The sequence below is a fragment of the Colletotrichum costaricense genome (assembly GCF_030867565.1).
Source record: "Colletotrichum costaricense strain IMI 309622 chromosome Unknown Scaffold_1.1, whole genome shotgun sequence".
Classification (NCBI taxonomy): Eukaryota; Fungi; Ascomycota; class Sordariomycetes; order Glomerellales; family Glomerellaceae; genus Colletotrichum; species Colletotrichum costaricense.
In genome coordinates, this window is record NW_026848230.1 from 4634552 (window position 1) to 4651523 (window position 16972).

At 53.4% G+C, this 16972-nt stretch overlaps 9 protein-coding genes across 9 annotated transcripts; 5 read left to right on the plus strand and 4 right to left on the minus strand.

Annotated features, from left to right (window-relative positions):
• Positions 1-1998: 1998 nt before the first annotated feature.
• On the minus strand, positions 1999-2226 carry CCOS01_01564 (uncharacterized protein; the record flags this gene model as incomplete). The annotated part of the gene is made up of 1 exon (XM_060449758.1): positions 1999-2226. A coding segment is annotated over one exon (228 nt), but the record flags the coding sequence as incomplete, so codon positions are not given.
• A 959-nt stretch (positions 2227-3185) lies between these two features.
• On the minus strand, positions 3186-4097 carry CCOS01_01565 (uncharacterized protein; the record flags this gene model as incomplete). The annotated part of the gene is made up of 2 exons (XM_060449759.1): positions 3186-3414; positions 3688-4097. 2 exons carry the CDS (start codon positions 4095-4097, stop codon positions 3186-3188), a joined length of 639 nt encoding a protein of 212 aa, XP_060321197.1.
• Positions 4098-4260: 163 nt separating this feature from the next.
• Positions 4261-4656, minus strand: CCOS01_01566 (uncharacterized protein; the record flags this gene model as incomplete). Its single annotated transcript, XM_060449760.1, has 1 exon — positions 4261-4656. The coding sequence occupies one exon, from the start codon at positions 4654-4656 to the stop codon at positions 4261-4263; it is 396 nt and encodes a 131-aa protein (XP_060321198.1).
• Positions 4657-6983: 2327 nt separating this feature from the next.
• Positions 6984-7217, plus strand: CCOS01_01567 (uncharacterized protein; the record flags this gene model as incomplete). The annotated part of the gene is made up of 1 exon (XM_060449761.1): positions 6984-7217. One exon carries the CDS (start codon positions 6984-6986, stop codon positions 7215-7217), a length of 234 nt encoding a protein of 77 aa, XP_060321199.1.
• Positions 7218-7613: 396 nt separating this feature from the next.
• Positions 7614-8102, minus strand: CCOS01_01568 (uncharacterized protein; the record flags this gene model as incomplete). The annotated part of the gene is made up of 1 exon (XM_060449762.1): positions 7614-8102. A coding segment is annotated over one exon (489 nt), but the record flags the coding sequence as incomplete, so codon positions are not given.
• Positions 8103-8163: 61 nt separating this feature from the next.
• Positions 8164-8385, plus strand: CCOS01_01569 (uncharacterized protein; the record flags this gene model as incomplete). Its single annotated transcript, XM_060449763.1, has 1 exon — positions 8164-8385. The coding sequence occupies one exon, from the start codon at positions 8164-8166 to the stop codon at positions 8383-8385; it is 222 nt and encodes a 73-aa protein (XP_060321201.1).
• Positions 8386-8491: 106 nt separating this feature from the next.
• CCOS01_01570 (uncharacterized protein) lies at positions 8492-9019 on the plus strand (the record flags this gene model as incomplete). The annotated part of the gene is made up of 1 exon (XM_060449764.1): positions 8492-9019. The coding sequence occupies one exon, from the start codon at positions 8492-8494 to the stop codon at positions 9017-9019; it is 528 nt and encodes a 175-aa protein (XP_060321202.1).
• Positions 9020-10761: 1742 nt separating this feature from the next.
• CCOS01_01571 (uncharacterized protein) lies at positions 10762-13612 on the plus strand (the record flags this gene model as incomplete). The annotated part of the gene is made up of 2 exons (XM_060449765.1): positions 10762-11421; positions 11483-13612. The coding sequence occupies 2 exons, from the start codon at positions 10762-10764 to the stop codon at positions 13610-13612; spliced, it is 2790 nt and encodes a 929-aa protein (XP_060321203.1).
• A 1585-nt stretch (positions 13613-15197) lies between these two features.
• CCOS01_01572 (uncharacterized protein) lies at positions 15198-15682 on the plus strand (the record flags this gene model as incomplete). Its single annotated transcript, XM_060449766.1, has 3 exons — positions 15198-15296; positions 15385-15500; positions 15577-15682. The coding sequence occupies 3 exons, from the start codon at positions 15198-15200 to the stop codon at positions 15680-15682; spliced, it is 321 nt and encodes a 106-aa protein (XP_060321204.1).
• Positions 15683-16972: the final 1290 nt, after the last annotated feature.

Sequence of the window (16972 nt, forward strand, 5' to 3'; positions counted from 1 at the left end):
CAATGTATGTAGCCCTACCTTCCACGACGTCCGTTCGGGGAGCCGGCGGGACGTTTGCCGGATGTGCAGTGCGTTAGGTTTTCCAGGTTCCATTGCTACCGTTCCCATGCTTCGACAGTCCCCGAAGAAATATCAGGATGAAAAGGGGGGGGGGGGCATGGAAATAGAAGGGATTTCGTGATGGCAGTCCGTACGAAGTACTTTCGTAGCAGGCAGCGTGGGGGGGGAAAGGGGGTTAGGTAGGTACGCGTTTACTTGGCTGCTCCTCCGAGGCCACCCCTCCGGTGGCCGTCCAATCCGAATTCGTGCACATCAGTCTAAAAAGGAAGTATTTGGGCGGCACGGCGGCGGCGACGGGCGGGACAGGATTTGAGTAGGAGGATGGGAGGATGATGTATGAGGAACGTTCCAGGAGAAAGAAGGGCCGTATAGACGGGCTTTTCCGGATCGTCAATGTCATCACTTTTTTGAAAAGGAACATCTACTTGGCACACGCGATGTCAATACCGTTTTCACTCTTGGTTGGGGGTTTGAGCACTCGGCGTGTTCCTGGTGGACCTGACTGAACCGTCTGGATGTAGACAACTGAGGTAGGCATGGAAATGTCGGGTTGCGATTGGGGCATCAGATTTCCTCCATTGTCCACTCCTCTCCCACCGGTAATCCTCCGGTACGAAATGCCACCCATACCTATTTCGCAGCCAGTGTCCATCCTCGCCTTCACCTTGCCTGTGTGACCTACATGTCTCCAACGTCCTTCCCACATGTTCTAGCCAAGCCCGACGACGACGACGACGGTGACAGACCTGTCTGTTCTGTTCTATTCAGCCCCCGTCCGTCCACAACACAGTTGTCGATCAAACGGCGAAGCCTAATCAGGCGCAGCATGCATACAGCGAGATCACTTGACCTAGAGGCCAGCGCACTGTCGAAGTGTACGGTCCCACTTCCAACAGACGTGTTGCAACATTCTGTTCCCACTTCTCCATACGATCCAGCAATATCTGATCAAATAAGAGGGGGACAGTAGGATCCCGCGAACGATTCCGTGGTCGGATGGGGTTCATCATTGGCTTGGGACCCAGGAAAGGGCCGTTCTCAGAGTGGTGTGGCGATGACTGGTACCAAGGCAGTGGGCTGGGGAACGGGGAGGCGGGCAAGGAAACGGGGGAAAGGCGAGCAAGAAAAGAAACCGAGAACGATGTGTGCTCTCTTCAGCTTCTTTCGTTTGCTCCACGTCCGAGCGGGCATAAAAGAAGACAAAAGAAGGCGGATCGAGAGGAGGAAATCGAAGTCGAAGCAGAAGCAGAAGCAGAAGAAGACGGGGGGGGGGGGGTAAGAATGTTGCTTGATGGTTAGATCGCTGATTGCAAATTCCTCTCTCTCCTCTCTCTCTCCCTCACTCTCCTTATTTCTTTACTTCCTGACGCAAAGGTCTGTTCTCAGCACCCACTTCTCGCCTGCGCTGACCTCGCGCCCCTCGTGCTGTTGATAAGTGGAACATGTGTCAGTCTGCAGTGGCCTTCGCTGCGGTACGGTGGGTGGGAAAAAAAAAGATCAAGGGACAGGCAGGTAGGGTAGGCGGGAGGGATGCAGGGGTTTTGTTGTGCTGCCCAGGTTGCTAGGTGGTACCATGGTGCAGAGTGGACATATCGAGTTTGGTGGTTGGGAGGGGAACTTTGAAGTGATGGGATTGGAGCACAGCCAGAGAAGCGTGAGAAAGGAAGAGGCAGAGAGATGGAGAGGCGAGGCCGCAGCTGAGGTGGCCGTGGTTGGGTCCTCGTTTCGCGCCACGAAAAGCAATGAGAAAAAAAAAGGCACTGGAGAGCGAATTGCCAACGAATACATCGTGGTGGCAACGATCAATGTTGCACAAAAAAACGACAGATTCAGGTGCATCTGGCTATGGCCATGGTTCGCTCGGGGATCAGGGGAGGACGCATGGAGTTTTTGATAGTACCGAGGACTGAAGGGCTGAAAAGTCTGAACAGAAGAGACTTACCAGCATGCAGTCGTCGCCATGCTTGTGTAAGAGGAGCATGCCCGTTTCGAGAGCGACCGGGATCTCCTCCTTAGCGGAGCGGCGGTCGTTGGGGAAGAAGACGGTCTCGCCGCCAACACAGCCCTCGGCGGAAGAGGTAAGATAGAGGAGCAGTGTCCAGGTTGTCTTGCACGTGACGGGTCCGGAGGAGGCGTCGATGTTGAGCGATACCTTGTTGGAATCGTCGTCTGCAAGTGGGGGTTCCAATGGTCAGCCTAGGTCGATCTTGAAGCTGGAGAGGAGGAGGAAGCCTGCACGGAAGACAAGTGAAAAGATACAGAAGAAAAGACTTAGAGCTCATAAGGGAAAAAAACACCATAGGGTCGCCGGAAGACAAGGAAAGCATGGTGGCCCTGGTTCTCTCAGTGCCGAGTTTCTTGTTTGGATAGGAAGATGCGAGATGTCGAGGGGCATCGCTGGATCGGACTCGCAGGCTCCCGGACTCAGCTTCCCACATCATCCAGGGGGGGATAACGCCATGAAGCGGATCGGGATGGAACGATCCGCAGGGTTGTGGCTTCTGGGACGAATCGTTGGGTCTCTGGTGCTCGGATGAAAGATCGTGATGACTTGGAGAGTGCAAACAAAAGAGGACTGAGCGGAGGAGACAAGATATCATATATCATAAATGATCATCTGAAGGGTAGATCGTTGGCCCAGACACTTGTTGTGGGTCCCCGAATCGTCTCCCCAAAGGCCAGTGGTTCAACAAATTCACATCTTTCAGCAGGTTTCTCATGCAGAGTCGAAAAGTCACGACCTGCTTCATAGACACGGGTCTTGGATTCGAGGTGGTTGAGACATGCGTAGTAAGGGAACCGTGGTAAAAGGTAGTGCCCACAGGAATGGGTCGATGAAGGTAATTGTCATGGGAAGGGGGAAACGTATGGATCGAGCACGATCAAACCCTCGTAAAATCTGCTTAGTGACGGGCATCGTGGCATGTCCACTGGGACGGGGGCAGTGATTTTGCAACGGTCTCGTTACAACCCGACTTTGGGGATCCAGAAGTGTCGCTCTGAGAGAGCAAGCACTTCGTTGGTGTCAGGAGAGTTAGGTAGCTACCCATGGCCGTGTCCCCAAGACAAAGGCTTGTAGAGCTCTGGCACATCGCAGTCTTTGACCAGTGACAAATATGCGCAGCCTATGGCAATCGCGCGAGGACCTCGAAGCACTTGGCCACTGGCCTAGTTGCATAGAGCGGCGGAAATCTTGTTGGTTGACTGGCAGAGTGCCTAGTGCTCCCGGCGCCTGTGGCGTTGGGTGACAAGAGAATGATTTGACTATGAGACTTACAATGTGCATCGAAATACTGGCCCTTGGAGTAACGATAGATGCGAATATTGGGATTCAGACCAACGACTTCACCGCCCCTAGAGCAATCGATCCACGTTAGCAAGTCTCATGACAAGCCTTTAGCTTTAGCGAAAAGACCTCTACGCAAGCGGTTTCTTCTTCTGCGTGGGTTTCATGTTTGTTATAACTGTTTTTGGACGTAGGTATAATTTGATTGTGCGCAGACGCTGGCGGATCTAGCCGGAAGCGCATGGGATGCGTTGTTCGTGGCCAGGGTGCATTCGGAGGGCCGGGGGATGGGTAGGCAAGGTAGGGACTAGGGGAGTTGGAACAGAAGACAGTGGACTCACCATAAACCCTGAATGTCTTCTTGAGCAAGCGATTCGCGCAGTCCAGTCTCCGTCCACAGGCGTTGAGCAAAGGCAGCATCCTGCACTTGAAAACGGTCATTCACTCTAACCGCTTCTCCCCGCTTAGGCCGACCAGGGGTGGTGATCAGCGGTAAACCCCTCAGAAATGTGACATAGGAACTGCAGAGGGATTTTGGCCAAAAGTTGCGAATCAGGACGACCTTGTCCGGGCAAGAAGCGAGCTGGTCGGCAGCCAGATCGGTAACCGGTAACGGCGGTTTGAATTGGGGCCATGCGGGCGGTGCGGCAGGAATCGAGGCGATTGTGGTCAACTTTGCGTTGCCGCCGCCATTATTAGTTCCAAGGCCGGCCTTTGTCTTGCCGGCGGTTGAGTTTTTGGGTTTCCCCATGGTATTTGGCTTATTCCCCACGGTATACCGATAGGGTTCGTGCTGTCCCGTATGTACAGAAAGAACGGGACGTGTTTCTCGGGATGATGTGCAGCGGGCCAAGTAATATCAGGTGGCTTATGGTTCCTGACGGCTGTCTGGGACACAACTGAGGCTTCCGCTACTACGTAGCAAAGTGGCGTGGCAGAGAAGGGAGGGGTGGACGCCGACAGGCTGGTCTTTGCGAGAGACGTTGGACAGGGTCAAGTTCGTATGTCAAGCGGTTGATTGGCTGTTGAATATTGGCCGAATCGAGTCTGCAAATCGTTGTCGCGCTTGGTTTTGTGCTCCGTGAGATGCCGTTGGAGCCCTGATGATCAACCCACGTGAGAGCTGGCGGGGGTAAGCCAGGATGAGGGATGCTGAGGGTGGGGCCGCGATTCGTCGGCTGGCTGAACCCTTTGGCGATGACGTCTAATCTCTCGGCAGATTGGGGGTTTCGTGCGTAGGGAGAAATATAACTTTGTGGGCAGCAGTCTGCAGAAAGAAAAGAGAATGATGTTGACGTTGAGTGGTTCATGATGGATGGAAGTGGGCTCAAATGATGCAGGCGCCAAGGTACCTTATCCATAAGGTAGGTGCTAAAGGTAAGGTAGGTACGGAGTAGGTGGGTGGTAGCCTTGTGTGGCCCAGGTGGTTGTACTGTGTGCGGCTTACAGTGTGGACGGTGCTCTCGATGGCGTGTGCGGCGTGCCATCCTGGGAAGCCGCGCCTTACCCGACCGCCGCCGCTTCCATTTCTGAGATCCCCCGTGGACCCATGCCAGAGTGGATCCCATCTTCTCCGGGGGCCCGGGGGAGACGCCGCCGGGACCAGGGCCTGGCGATGGATGGGCAGCGCTAAGCATTGGTCTCGCTCGATCTTGAGAATCGCCTTTTCTTCCTCCCACTGAACCTGAGCCCTCCCTGCCTTGTCCTACCTTTCGTCATATATCAAACAGCCAGCCTCCGTCTCCCTATGTAACTTTTCATCAGAAAGTGACAATTGATCAAAAATCCCATTTCCCCTCTGCCATGTCTGGGTCTTCCTTGACATCTTCGGTATTCGTGACTAAAGCCTGCATCGTGTGGCGTGCTCCTAGCAAATACGACTTGGATTCGCACGCATCCATTTCCTCTCTGTCGGATTCCAGTCTGTGCGCAGCGTCCCGTCGCTTTGGCGCCATATCCTGTCGGCTCTCGCGACCTGGAGCTTGCTAAAATTGACCGCAACGCTGAAACGTAAGAACAGCCGATGGGAGGGAAAAGGCGGCAGTTACCAAGTAGATAGGGTGCGACGGGGAAAGACCCCCGACGGTGTTTTAGCAAACTTTCGGCAATGCGGTTGCTCCCGTCGCCCTTCGAAACTTCGGTCGTACAAGTTTGCGTGTCTTTGGGGTGGCCCGTTAGGCAATCGGATCATTGCATATCAAACGGCACTTGTTGATGGCTGATAGGCAAACATTGAACTTGGCCGGCATAGCACGGCCGCATTGGCCCATCGAATCGATCTGACAATAACACGATGCAATTTGGCAATCTGATCTGTGACCCAGTGTTGTGGTAAAGGAACCGTGGCACCCCAGGTTCGAAAAGTACGATAAACTCGCGCCTCGGCGATCGCGGAGATTCCCACCTGCACTGCACTGCATATCGAAAAAATCTGGTCCTTTGCTAAAATCCCTCATCAACAGCAGCAACTTGGATTTCACCAAGAGAAATCTTCTGCTGTGGATAGGCGTCACTTTTGGCTGGATCCTCGACGTAATTGGGTGCTGACTTCGTGACTATTGCCTTTCCTGGCTGAGGCGCTAGATCTCGTAAGAAGTGATATATGACAGGACCCGACGAGTTGTAGGCTTGTCGCGTCACAAAACCTGCCAACCTCCTGATTGATTTCTGCACATCTGACTTCGTCACTCGCTTTGACCTTGAAGAACAGGACTCATCCTTGTTCGTCGCAAGAGAGTTGTCTCGCGCTGTAAGTCGTCTCCCTCATAATGCGAGACTGCAGGTATCCTTCTTTGACCATGAAGAAGACAATCAACGTGTGATGAAACCGAGTTTGACCTGAGACAATCCGGTCAATTTGGAACTCGTCAGGAACCGTGAGCCAACACATGTCTCCCATCCAACGCAATTGCGGCTTGTTTGTCTTGGAGTGTTTGTCAAACCAGGCGCCCGACTGTCGGGACGCCGTTCTCCTTGATCGAGCGTACAGAGTAAGGTATGTTGAGGGAGGGGAGCTCTGCCGTAGTCCCCACAGACGACGACTGGCAGCGCACCCCGCTGACGATGCTTTTGGGCGATGCGCTATATCTCATTTTGCGACTGAATCCGAAATCACATCTCACGAACATGAATGCGATGACTTCACCCACTTTGTGCCCATTCGTAACCCACCCCATGAGCACATGATGCCTCGACCCAGTGTTTTCATCATTTTGCAGGTTCTCAACCTGATGCGCCCGTCCACGGCCTGGATCGCTCTGGTTCTGCACGAAACCCACGATCGCAATCTACCCAGTTCCTTGTCATCGTAGCACTATTGACGACAACGTAACGGCGGTATTGTTGCTTTCGGGCTTGCTTGAGGTGCGGCCGGTCCAAACAAGGGTCGGGAGCTAGGCAAGAGATGGTATTCCACATGCGAATGGACTGTTGTAAGTTTATTGTGGTGACATCGCATCGGATATCAGCAGGATCAAGTGCTTGTCGTCTTCAGCATAAGGTGAATGAAGAATCCGATTTTCAAAAGGCGGCCAGCCAGAAAGGTGTCGTCGATAACGATCGCGTTTGGTGTTACGGTACTATTTGGACGTTTGCCGAGCCTGCCTGCATTGGGCGCCTTTCGCCAGCCATCGCGCGCATGCGCTGGGGAACCCAGCAGCTTGGTGCAACCAAAAACCGACAGCGTGTCACGAAATCGTCAGAACCCATCAGCGATCCAGCAATCAAGATCTCGGACAATCGATCGCTGCCGAGACAAGCATCTCTTCAGGTCTGTTTGCAGTTGGCGAATGAAGGCATCCGAGCTGGGGACATGAGTCGTAAAACAAGTAGGCCCGTGAGGCGTCGATGGCGTGTAAGTGCAGGTAGTTGAGAAACGACACTTGATCTGTCATTTTGACGGTCTTTGCACAGGTACTTGTTGCTGGAAAGCCTTTGAGCATCCAGTGGACAAGTGGAATAGGCGGCGGGGTCTAGGCATCTCGCCAGATGCAGCCATCAGCGAAGCTGGGCAGGCCCCGGGGAAGGCATCCGACCATCTGACTGGCATGTCATCTGCAGGTGATTTCAACTGATGGGAGCAGCCGTTGCAATGTGGGCTGTCATCCCAAGATAGGGGGGAGGCAGATTGGTCGTATCTTGCGGGCCGTTTTGATTGGGCATCGTAATCATGGGGAGAGCCGTGTGCCATTGCTCGACAAGGGCTTTAGCGCAGCCATCTGTTCCGTAGCGCCATGGAGCATATTAGACCGCTACGACTGCCAGCAGGTCATCTGCAGAGGCCGGAGGGGAGGCCGGATGGCTTTCGCGGACGCAATCTTGAGGTTTCCGCCCTTCTTAATATGCCGTCCACGCTGTGGCTTGGCTGCCGCAGTTGTAGTTGCAATGGCAAGGTACCTGACGAGTCTGGATGCGTGGCTTCTGGAAGTTGTGTATGTGGTGTTGACAGTGGGCCAACGTGCATTTCGTCCGTAGCGAACGGTAGCATTTCGCGAGTCGCCAGCATGCCGCGAAATTGCAAGATACAGATACGAGGGTAAGGAAGGTATTGACAAGAGATTTTTTTCAATTTCAGTTGGGTGAATTCGTTTGTGTCATTGTCTTCTTCTCCTGCGATTGCTGATGGGAAGATGTAGAAGCAAGACACCACGCTGAGGGAGAGAAGGAGATGAGATCGAACCCCAGAAGCATCGCTGTAACCTGGAAGGAACGTCGATTGGAACCCTTGGCCGGCACTGAAGCCGATGCGTTGCGGTATACGTACCTGACTTACATAATGCACACAGCTCACAGCCCGCTTAGTTGCCCGTTAAAGGTGTATGGACCAAACGGAACGCAAGGTCTGTTTTGTTGCATATACAGGTACAGGGCCCGAAAATTTTAGTGGCGGGAACTTCCTTTCCCCGACTTCCAATTCAGAGGAGCTCCCAAGTCTGTCCCGCCAGAGCTCCGCTTTACCTCCCCAGTCTCTCAACACCAACCGCGCAAGGGACTCCATCGACACCCGTCTCGATCAATTGAACCGGCAGATGCCGTTCTGAGCTTGGTGAGCTGCTCCGAGAATGCCACGATGTTTTTGTTTTGTCTAACAGTAGCTTCAATGGAAAGGGGTATAATCCGATGCTCGCGCAACTCTCCCCTTCCGCCATGGCTTCCCAGAATGAGTCGCCTGACACTCGCCCGACGCAGTCGCAGGCCCAGCCAACATCCTCACCTTTCCAATCGAGAGCCGCGAAACAACTTGGCCTCTTTTTCGCCGGCGCCGGCTTCTTCGTATTTTCGGCAATGGTTACCCGACGCTCCGTGGCCCGCAAACAACTCGCCGCCTTCCCGAAATTCTATCAACCTAGCCACTATGCTGCGGGCAAACAAGGGAATCCAGAGGGTGGCATGATTGCCGTCGAGGCTTTGAACCTGGCCACACTGAACGTCATGAGCTTCGCAATCATGATGACTGGTGGTGCTGCTTGGGCATTTGACGTGTCTTCGGTCGACGACTTGAGAGAGATGGCTAGGAGAAGCATCCGTGGAGCGGCTGGCCAGACGGACGAGGCGGCTGAGAAGGAGTTTGAAGAATGGGCTGCAAATATTTTGACAAAGTTCGGCAAGATGCCGGAAGAGAGCAAAAAACAAGACGACACAAAGACCGAGGCCGATTCAAAGACAAGCAAGTAAGGACGGCGAAGTGGCTACTTCTAGACCATGCTTATCCTCTCTGTCGCGAGATGCGGACGCTCCCTGGGCAAGCCTCACATTTGGTTGCTACCGGATCGTTTCCGCCGCGACAAATGTACAATTGATAAGGCGAATATCGCCAGATAAGACACATCTCACCATCAAGCGACTGAACAGCTAGTACTGCCCGCTCTGAGCTAGCATTTCTACCCAGCAAGAGTGCTGGCTTTCGTGAGCAAGCGAGACCGGACGGGGTCTATCGAAATGAAGAAGCCACCAAGACGGCGGTGTTGACTTTGGTCTCAACCTGTGGCGGAAATTCGGTGGCCTCGGTCCATGTCTACAACGGGGCTCTGGGTTCTGCACCGCGGCGTTCCTGGCAGCATACGGATAGGGTGATCAGTCATGCTGTCTTAGAGCCAAGTCGGAGCCCCCAATTTGTGGACCGCAAAGACTCGATAACTTCATGGGAGAAAGGGGTTTAAGCCCATGTTCGACTTGTGAAATCTGGCGGGGTCACCGCTTAGAAGCTAGTGGCTGAGGAGGTTTTGCAGGCGTTCGGCTACTCCACGTCCGCGCAGTCTGGATGGTGTTCCGGCATGGTCGAACAACCAATGGCGTGTCTCGCCCTATCACTTCTCAGAATTTTGCGTTCCATGTTCATAACATTTCTTTTGAAATGAGTCTCTCTGTCTGCACCGAACAAGCGCCATGATATGCTGCCGCGAAGGATTTCCAGCTATTCAGACAGCGTCAATGGCGTCAAAAAAGTCTGACAGTTGGATACAGTTGTCGTAGATGATGCCTTTTTCCTGCTTCCGAGATGTTTGACTCGAATCTCTTTCTTATGTCGACTACCAGTGATGATCCATGTCCAAGTGGCCAAAGACGAGAGACGTGAACGATACGAACTGGCTGAAAGCCATGTTCCGATACACAATGGTGCTTGGTACGCAATTGCGAAGGCACTGGCTGGCTTACACAACCGTACACAACCACACAAGCGTGACAAGCCAGTTCAAAGCAGCCAGCCAGGTCTTGAGGGTGGGGAAAGGGTCCGAGACAGCCATGGCGGCATGGCTTTGCTACCTATACAAATCACACCCCAGTCGTCCCGGCCTGCCCCGTCATGATCCCTGGTCTGTCGTCGACAAGGATCTGTACCTTACGGCCCTAGGTACCTAGCAGATCGCCCTCTAGTGCATCCTGGGATTTCTTCCATGTACACGCCCTTACCCCTTGTCCCTACGTCCGCAAGAGATGGGAGGGTGTCGACTGGGATTGCGTACGAGTTCATTCTGGCGGATGTGCGATGAGGCTTCCGCTGCAGCTCCTCCTTGACCCATGGTATGGGTATCGGACCCGAATCGATGCCAAGTCGCATATGGTACAGTCAAGTGCCCTAGGCGTATGCGTTTACGCTTCTCTCATATTCCGATTTGTGTTATAAAATTCGTCACTTCCTCGTCAACACTGCTGGTCACCGCTCCTCCGTGTTTCTTCACCTATATCACCCTGCCTGATATTGACGCTTCGACGTTGTCTTCGCACACCATCTACTACTCTGTTCACAGTGTAGCCTGGTCTCGACTCATCCACGGACGTAACGCCGACTCTCACCAAGCTATGTGCCACGCCGAAAACTATTAATCCTCGTGGTGGTGTTGATATTTACCTTGCGGCCTGCCCACTTCTTTCTTTCCTCTTTTCCATCAGACTAGCAGCCTTCCTTGGAAGACGATATGTCACATAATACGATCCTGGATAGCGATCCAGTCGGCGCAAACATGCAGCCGGCGCATGGCACGCTTGTCCATGGCGGGCGATCTCTCGACGGCCAGGAATACCAGCGAGGTGATCCGGTGGCCATCGTGGAGAACGGCACAGCAGAGGACCTTTCAGATGCGCTTCACATTCTCAACCTCCGGACCAACCAATGTATGCTCGTGCCTTTGAAGGCTGTCTGCTGGGTCCCGACTCACACTGAGCAACGATCCGGAACCACTTTCCTGCTTACATTGTACGGCCCGAGCCTGGATTTCCGCCGTTCCGTCTCAGAGCGCCCTCAGATGGGATATCGCGGTATCGCAACGCTCTTTGGCTCCTGTGTCTACGTTGGACGCGAGGTCATGCTGGAGGGTAACGCATCAAGAGTCAATCTGGAACCCGCCAACAGAGTCTCCTTGTTTACGGCCCAGTGGGACGCACTCTCACTCAGCACGGATGTGCAACAGCCTGCATTGACTCCTTCGGCATCCTCTTGCGCATCGTCCAGAAGCCCTTCTGAGTCGGGGGACGACGTTCCTCCTCCTCGGTTCTACCGTGTGCAAGGGCGTCGAGACTCTGCTATTGAAATTCGAGACCCTGATTCCCCCATTTACAAGTCATCTATGGGACGAATGGTGCGCACCCTACCTTGAAAGCCACGGAGTTCCAGAACTTCAGCTGACCGCTCTTCAACAGTCCACTTCACCTAAGCCGTTCCACATCCCCACCGTATCTTTCGCAACGAAGCCCAACACTCGTATTATTGCTGAAGCACCGAAAGCTCGACCATACGGAAGCAGCACCTGGTCAGACTTAGAATCTGATGACGAGTTTAGCTACGACATCTGTCCATCATTCAGCCTCGACCCTGCCTTTGCTGACAATCTGGACCTCTGCATTGGCGAACATCACATGGACGGCATGATTGCAGACGCCGATCTCCAGGTCAACTTTGTTTTTATGCCGCAGAACGAGAGTAGCAACTACGTGCCTGGACAACATGACCAGCAAAGGCAGGGTGCTAACGCTCAGGAGCCTCTGTGGGTCACGCAAGGCCTCAACACAGATAATGGCAATGCTTGGGATACCTTGCAGATGCCACCACAGCAGGTTCCGGAAATGCGGCAACCCCAGTTGCCAATGCCCCAGCGACAACAGGCGCTGCCCTCGAGGGCAGTCAGCCATGGCGACTACTACGAGCAGTATCGCTTTGCGGAGGAGCAAGGCAGCTCTCACAGCCACAACGGACCCGTGGGCCATCATCCTCCGCAACCGGAAGCTGTTCACCTGCAAAATGACCCTCGCGCCAGCTACTTGCCTTCTCAGATTCCTCCTTCACACCCTTCTCAGCCCCTTCAAGATTTCCAAATGCACCCGCGGTATCCGGAACAGTCGAACAGACTCCCGATGCCAGGCCCCTCATTCCCTGCGCCTCAAGAGGTCCATGTTATCCAGAGCAACCGCCCCACATCCCGGCCATCATACCCCCTCCCGTCAAGCTCTTATAGCCCGGTACAAGAAGGCAGCTTGCCTTCGACTTCACAAAGTCAACAGCCAAGGCGTAGTCCGCGTCCTGACGACTCTCGCCCTTCAAGCACACGCGGGACGCCAGTCATGGCTCGCCGAGCACCAGCACAACCCGTTCATACGTTTACGCCGAGTGGAATCATCGATTCCTTCCGACAGAGCACACAAGCTCACATCAGCTCCTTGGAGAGTCATTGCGAGCAATTGCAGCAGAGCCAGACCAGCGATGACCAACTCCGTCAAGTGAACGAGTCGCTTCAAGCCGCTCGACGAAACAACGAGGAGTCTTTGCAGCTTCTCGGCCTGCTTCAGCCTATCACCGGTATCCCTTTGAAGGGCACAGAGAAGAGGCTTCAGTCGATCGCTGATCAGATCGTTGATGCAATCAAGAGCCTGCTTCCCGACGGCAGCGATGGTTCTGGCAAGACGATCGAACAGTTGGGCCAAAAAGTACAAAGCCTCAAGGAGTTCATCGAGTACGTTGAGGGAGTTCACCCTGAGGTGGTCAAGCGCCCGCAGGACCCCGCGACAGCATCTACGGACAAGAGCCAGACTGTCCCGGTCACGACTGCGAACCGGGTCCCCTCGGCTCCCGCGTCCGTTTCTTCTCACACCGCGGATGAGTCTGACTCCTGTCGCTGGGTAGACGGCCAGGCTACACCCCCGCCGGATCGATCCGCAGCAATGGCCTTGAACCGAGACCGCTCGCGCATGTTCCGGGACATGGCTGCTGCTCATGGTCGTCGTCCCGAGCCTCGCATCAACACTGCTCCAGAGTACTATGCTCCTACCAGCTATAGCCAGCCGTCATCCCGAATTCACTCGCCGCTTGCTACGCATTCTGCGCCTGCGGAGCCTCCCCATGCGGCTGGTCACGGTTTCTTCCAACAGCCTCTCCCAACACAGATTCAACAAACGATGCCCATCGCCGACTTTGGGACCCCGCTGCAGGAGCGAAACATGCAAGCCTACCCGCCTCCCACCTCGGTCGAGATGATGCGACCGATGCAGCCCGTGTCGAGCCTTCCACCTCAGCACTACACAACGCAAGAAAACAACTTCTACCTGCGACCACCGCCACCAAACTGCCTGTACCCAACGACCGGAGCCGAAATGGCCCAGGCTGCCTACGCTCCGCGGTCGCCCGTGGGTTACCAGCCGGCCCCGGGCCCAGCGCAGAGCAACTACTACCAGGACATGCGGTCTGGTCTCCCGGACCGGCGAACGGTCCGCCAAGAGCGTCCTGCTCCCTATTCCCTCAACTATAGGGATCAAAGGCGACGAAGAGGAAGCCAGTGATGGGCTCCTTCGATTTCACACGAAATATTTTACACACGTATATAGATTGGGTTCCGGCTGGCTATTGTCTTTTTTTTGCCATTCGACTGTGTCGATGGTTCTTCTTTTTCTGCTTATCATCCTGGTTCTAGCTAGCGAGCATTTGATATCCTGCATGTTGTTATGGCGAGGCGTTCTCGGAGCGAGATCGATTGTTTCCCTGGAGCGAACTGGCTGCTGGAAGATGTAGAGATGTCATCTAAAACATCGCGGCCCTTTAATTTCTAACTGCTAAGCATATTTCGAATGTTATGAACTTTTTGTTGTTTCTTCAGGAGGCGGAGGGGACGACGGGACATTGGGTTTACGAAGGACAATGTTCACGTTTGGCGAAGGAAATTGTTTGATATGGATTTGCTCGGGGTTGGCCATGGTAAAAGTTCATGATGTTTATAGAATGAATGACACATTACTCAATCAAAGACTGCCTTGCAATCATATGGTGATCTGGTATCCCCCAAGCTGGGCCCGAGTGGCATGAACAAGACGTGGCAAATCCTACCACCCGACCGCCGACTTCCTCAGGCTCCGAGACGCCAAGACAAGCCACTCTTCACGTGCACAACCACCGAACCGGCCGGCGGAAAGATATCAAGTAAAGCAGGTGAGCAGGTATCGATCGTCCACCGGACCGGGGGGTTTTGCGGTGGCCTGGCACGGGCCCCGCCCTCCAATCCGGGGTTTATCTGCTCCACTTAGCGGGAAGCCGGGATCTGCCCGGCTACGACAGCAACTGACGCAAGCTAGCGACCCGAATCGGTATTTCCTCCGGTCGCCGAGCCTTTCTCTGACTACAGCCGAAATCGAAGGTCCCGCCTGTTTCTGACGTTTCGCAGGAAACCCAGGAAGCTAGGAGAGGGGAAGGGGGAAAAGAGAAGGATTCTGGACCAGTGATTTGTTGGCGGCCTTGGAACGACCACTTGGACAATTCATGCCTCGGCAGGATCGCTACTTAGCGTGCCAAGGGGGATGCTCATGCATACACGTTCGGTCTCCGTTGAAGACAAGTGAAGAACAGTGGATTGTGAACCCCTCTTTCTCTCTACCTATTCACTAGTGGCCACGTGTTTCCCGTCCCCATGGCCATTCTTTCTGTCGGTGAGACGATTGAGGATGTGTTCTTTGGGGGTTTCTAGCTTAATCTATTCCGCTGACTTGATGCGATAGGCAGAGAGAAGCCCGGAAGTCGACGGATGTGGTTCCCATCCCCGCATAGGGATCCATACGGAAAACTCACCTCCCTATGCGGAGGTGGCCTTCTGAGGCCGGGGGACGGACGGGATGGCGGGGACCCTTGCTCCGCCTCCTTTCATCGGGCATGATGAGACGTCGATGGGTGCGCCGAGGCAGAGACGGCGGTGACTTCCCGTGTTGGAAAAGGACTGAGTTTCCGGACGCCTATATAAAGACTCGAGAGATTCGACAACGTTGCCCACGGGAGAACACTCTACACGGATAAATTTCAGCGGCTGGCCTTGAATCATCCAACACCAAAAACCAACAAATCAGACTTCAAAACCTTTGAATAGCAAACGCATACAAAACAATGGCCATCACCAGAATCGGACTCATTGCGCTCGCAGACGGCCCTGCACAAGATGAGGCGGTGAAGAGGTTCAGCAACTTTGTCAACGACTGCAAAAAGGTAAATTCCAATATTTGGATCTACCCACCATGAAAGATCTGAGGAGATATGCTTTGCTAACATTGTGGTTTTTCTTCGGGATCATTAGGAGGATGGCTCAACGTACCTCGTCGCCTCAAAGGCTAGCAAGTGCAAGGTTCTGACCGACGTCCCGGGTTCCCAGGCATGGTCCGTCGTTTACGAGATTACGTTTGCCAGCGAAGCGTTAGTACCCGTCTCCCCGTCTTCGTTCTTGAACGGAAACGCAAACTTGTGGCTAACCGACGATGTTGGTGATTAGGGATATGGAGTACTACCAGACCAAGGACCCCATCTACCAGGAGCTGATGAAGCAGGCTGCCGAGGGCAAGGCGACGGGCTTCATTGCTGTGTCTGCAGAGTTCTAGATGCTGGTCGTATAGATATCCAAATGAATTTCAACATGAGTTTATGAAGTATTGCTTTGCTGTTGAATCATCCATTCATTCATTGCTACGACGGCAGAAAGGCCCCAGGTATTCAATATGGCCTAGCATATCATTTTCCCTCCAGAAGATCAAAGGTTTTGTCTCCATTTTGAGGACCTTGTTACGATTAACTACCAGCGAAATGAAACTGGCCATTCAACGATGCTTTCTACCGAGCATCTCTGAGCACGTCATCCGGCATAGTAGCACGCTCCAGCTAGCTGCCATAGAGGGGCAGTAGGAAACATCAATCGATTTGGAGGCCTATTCAAATCGAAACCTCTGACCCTTGGAGAACCCAGGGCTCATAGTTGTAAAACCTACAACGTCATAATCTGGGGCAGCCCGGGGACCCAATACATTGCCTTCCCGAAGTCTTGGTAAGAGGTTTGTCACCAAACACTCCTTCTAGCACTCTCACAACGTATCTGGACTTCTATGACGTGCCTCGCTGCTATTTACAACCTTCATCGCAATCGGCAGCCGGGTTTCTCTCTGTCCATGCTCCGGTATAGTTGCAGGCGAAGCAAATTGGTCCCATGAAATGGACTTTGACATGCAATTATGTGGAATACTGGCCAGGCCGATGCCTAGATTCTACAACACTTGTTGCTGGCATTCTGTCTAGACAGAGATACCATCGTTGGACGCAAGGTCCTATGCTTTCAATGATGACTATACTCGCCGTAATGCCCGCCGCCGTCTTCTCGTTAATGCTCAGCAGGTCCAAATGGTCCCTCTACCGAAGTTCAGATATCGATGCAACCCTGGTAGAGACGCGCCAGTGTAATCACCGTTATAGGGTAACCAAAACCTTTTGCTTCTGGACAATCTGATGAAGAGACGAAATACAAGGAACCTGTTGAGCGTGAAACACACGTGCTCACGGACAGATTCCCCTAAACTCAAGATGCGACGGACTTGGTGTCTCGATAATGTCGAATTGATCACCTTCACAGAGCGTTTATCAAAAATGATACAAGACTTCCCTCATCTTATAAAGGTCAAAGCGACGAGGTGAAGTGATGATGAGGGTTGTCTTTCTTGCTCCAGATGATATGTAACTAAGAATTTTACCCGAAATCTTGACGTCGAAGGGGTATCGGAGAAGCTCAGAGCGTCTAGATCTATAGCTGATCGTCAATATCATCACCATCATCACCCCGATTTGGAATGTCGCGAGAGTAGAACTACTTGTAAACCATCAAAACTCCTTCTCGAGTAATAATC